At 44.9% G+C, this 2,597-nt stretch overlaps 1 protein-coding gene across 1 annotated transcript; it reads left to right on the top strand.

The window, feature by feature from the left end:
* Window positions 1-112: 112 nt before the first annotated feature.
* LOC117940970 (E3 ubiquitin-protein ligase HECTD1-like) lies at window positions 113-2,398 on the top strand (the record flags this gene model as incomplete). Its single annotated transcript, XM_034866076.1, has 4 exons — window positions 113-310; window positions 658-752; window positions 1,217-1,322; window positions 2,224-2,398. Coding segments are annotated over exons 1-4 (559 nt in total), but the record flags the coding sequence as incomplete, so codon positions are not given.
* Between the last annotated feature and the right edge of the window lie 199 nt (window positions 2,399-2,597).

The following is a 2,597-nucleotide window of genomic DNA, read 5'->3' on the forward strand; positions in this document are numbered from 1 at the left end:
GGTGCGGGCGTGGGTGCGGGCGTGGGTGCGGGTGTGGGTGCGGGTGTGGGTGTAGATGCGGGTGTGGATGCGGGTGTGGGTGCGGGTGTGGATGCGGGTGTAGATGCAGGTGTTGATGCGGGTGTAGATGCAGGTGTTGATGCAGGTGTGGTTGTGTTCTCAGTGTATTGAAGGGGAGAACACGTGGAGGGACCTGATGAAGACCGCTCTCGAGAACCTCATTGTGGTTTTAAAGGACGAGAACACCATTTCTCCGTATGAGATGTGTAGCAGCGGCCTGGTCCAGGCTCTGTTCACCGTCCTCAACAACGTGAGTCCTTCTCTTTAATCCACTACAGGTACTCCATTACACAAGTACATGTACTCCACTACATGTACTCCTGTACATGTACTCCAGTACTGTACTTCTGTCCAGATGTTGAGTTACTTGTACTTTACGCAAGTATTTTCTTTTCTTGTTACTTTCTACTTCTAGTCCGCTACATCTTAGACAGAAATATTCTACTTGAGTTACTATTTACTTTAGTTACTAGTTCCTTTCCACATTAAGATCTGTGCACCCTAAGCACATGTGGTTAACCGTCTTCTAGTCGCCGTAGTTTTCACCCTAACCTGTTGCAGAAGCAGTAAAGTGAGTGTTTGTGTGTCTGTGTGCAGAGCGTTGAACTGGACCTGAAACATGACTGTAAGCCTTTGATGGAGAGGATCAACGTCTTCAAGGCGGCTTTCAGCGAGAACGAAGACGATGAAAGGTAACGCAGGGTGGATCTACTCTAGCAGGGATTAATCCATTAGTTCTCCTCTATATATGTCTCGAGAATCTGTACTGATTGGCCGAGTCTGTGCATGAAGTCCCAAAGACAAGGGGGGGTGCAGTGTATGCGCCGGATGTTAAATGTTCTACTCGGCAGAATAAATCTACGTCTGGATGCAATTCTCATTTTCCTGTGTGGCCTTCTCTTGAGCCCAACTAAAGAAGAAGAGTGACGTGACACAGTGGCCCCCCCATTGTTTAAATAAAGTAATGCAAAAGTATGAACTTTGGTATTTAGTATTGTGTACTTTTGGTACCATGACATCCCTGGTCAGCTCTTAAAGAAATCACCAACTATTCTGATGATTGATTTAATGGGTTTGAGTCATTTTTAATGAGAAGTGTGTGAGATTTACCCTGAGTTTTGTGTGTGTGTGTGTGTGTGTGTGTGTGTCTCTGCAGCCGGCCCGCTGTTGCCTTAATCCGCAAACTGATCGCAGTCCTGGAGTCGATAGAACGTCTACCTCTGCACCTGTACGACACGCCAGGCTCCTCCTACAACCTGCAGGTAATAATCCGTCCGAGGGTTGACGGTGTGGGCTGGTTCGAGTCCGACCTGTGGCCCCCATCTCTTTCCCACCTTTCCTGTCTATCTACTCTCACTCTGAAATGAAGGGGAAAAGACCCAAAACGTCCCTGTTAAGTAACGACCAGAATCAGAAATACTTTATTGATCCCTGAAGGGAAATTCTGTGTTAAGGAGTGTGGAGATGTACGGTACTTACATAGTTAAAGGTGTTGTTATAATACAGTATTTACATAGTAATTAAGACAAGAAGATAAGAAAAACCTTTATTTCTCCCACTGTGGGAAAATTGCAATTATTATTAACTATTATTAATAATAATTAAGGAGTTGGAATGGTGAACAGTAACTGAACTGTTTGTGCAGAGTATTGCACAAACAGATAATATTCAGGTAATACACAGGTGTGTGTGTGTGTGTGTGTGTGTGTGTGTGTGTGTGTGTGTGTGTGTGTGTGTGTGTGTGTGTGTGTGTGTGTGTGTGTGTGTGTGTGTGTGTGTGTGTGTGTGTGTGTGTGTGTGTGTGTGTGTGTGTGTGTGTGTGTGTGTGTGTGTGTGTGTGTCATATTTTTCCAATTTGTTTTAGTCATTTTTGAAACCTTTTTTTTTTTTTTCTTTGTCCGACTCTTTCTTATGGTTTTTTCCGTCTTTAAATTTTGTTTCTGGGTTTCGGCGTGTCACGCTGTTTTTGGTGCTTCTGACACGTTTAAAAAAATGTTTTGTTGCCTTTTGAACTTCTTTCTTTAAAGAGGCCAGTAATTAGGACTCCAGACTAGCAGAGGTTTTCTTTTCCACTTGCCTGACCGGACAAGTGAAAAACCAAAAAGCTGAAGCTCGGCGGGGAACCGGTGACCTGTGACTAACGGGTGCGTTTGTGCTCGTCAGATCTTGACGAGGAGGCTGCGGTTCCGTCTGGAGCGAGCGCCCGGCGAGACGGCGCTGATCGACCGAACGGGCCGCATGCTGAAGATGGAGCCGCTCGCCACCGTGGAGTCTCTGGAGCAGTACCTGCTGAAGATGGTGAGGACACACAGGCCAGAATCACTCGGAGTACAGATTAGTACTACTGACCAAACTGCTGCAGTACCAGACTCACTATATAGTTGTAAAAGTATCTAAAAGTACTGACTTAACAGTATAAATAGTAGTTCAAAGTACTGACTATACAGTTGTAATAGTATCTAAAAGTACTGACTATACAGAAGTAACAGTAGCTAAAAGTACTGACTTGACAGTAGAAAAAGTAGTTAAAAGTACTG

This window comes from Etheostoma cragini, unplaced genomic scaffold (genome assembly GCF_013103735.1).
Source record: "Etheostoma cragini isolate CJK2018 unplaced genomic scaffold, CSU_Ecrag_1.0 ScbMSFa_3870, whole genome shotgun sequence".
NCBI lineage: Eukaryota > Metazoa > Chordata > Actinopteri > Perciformes > Percidae > Etheostoma > Etheostoma cragini.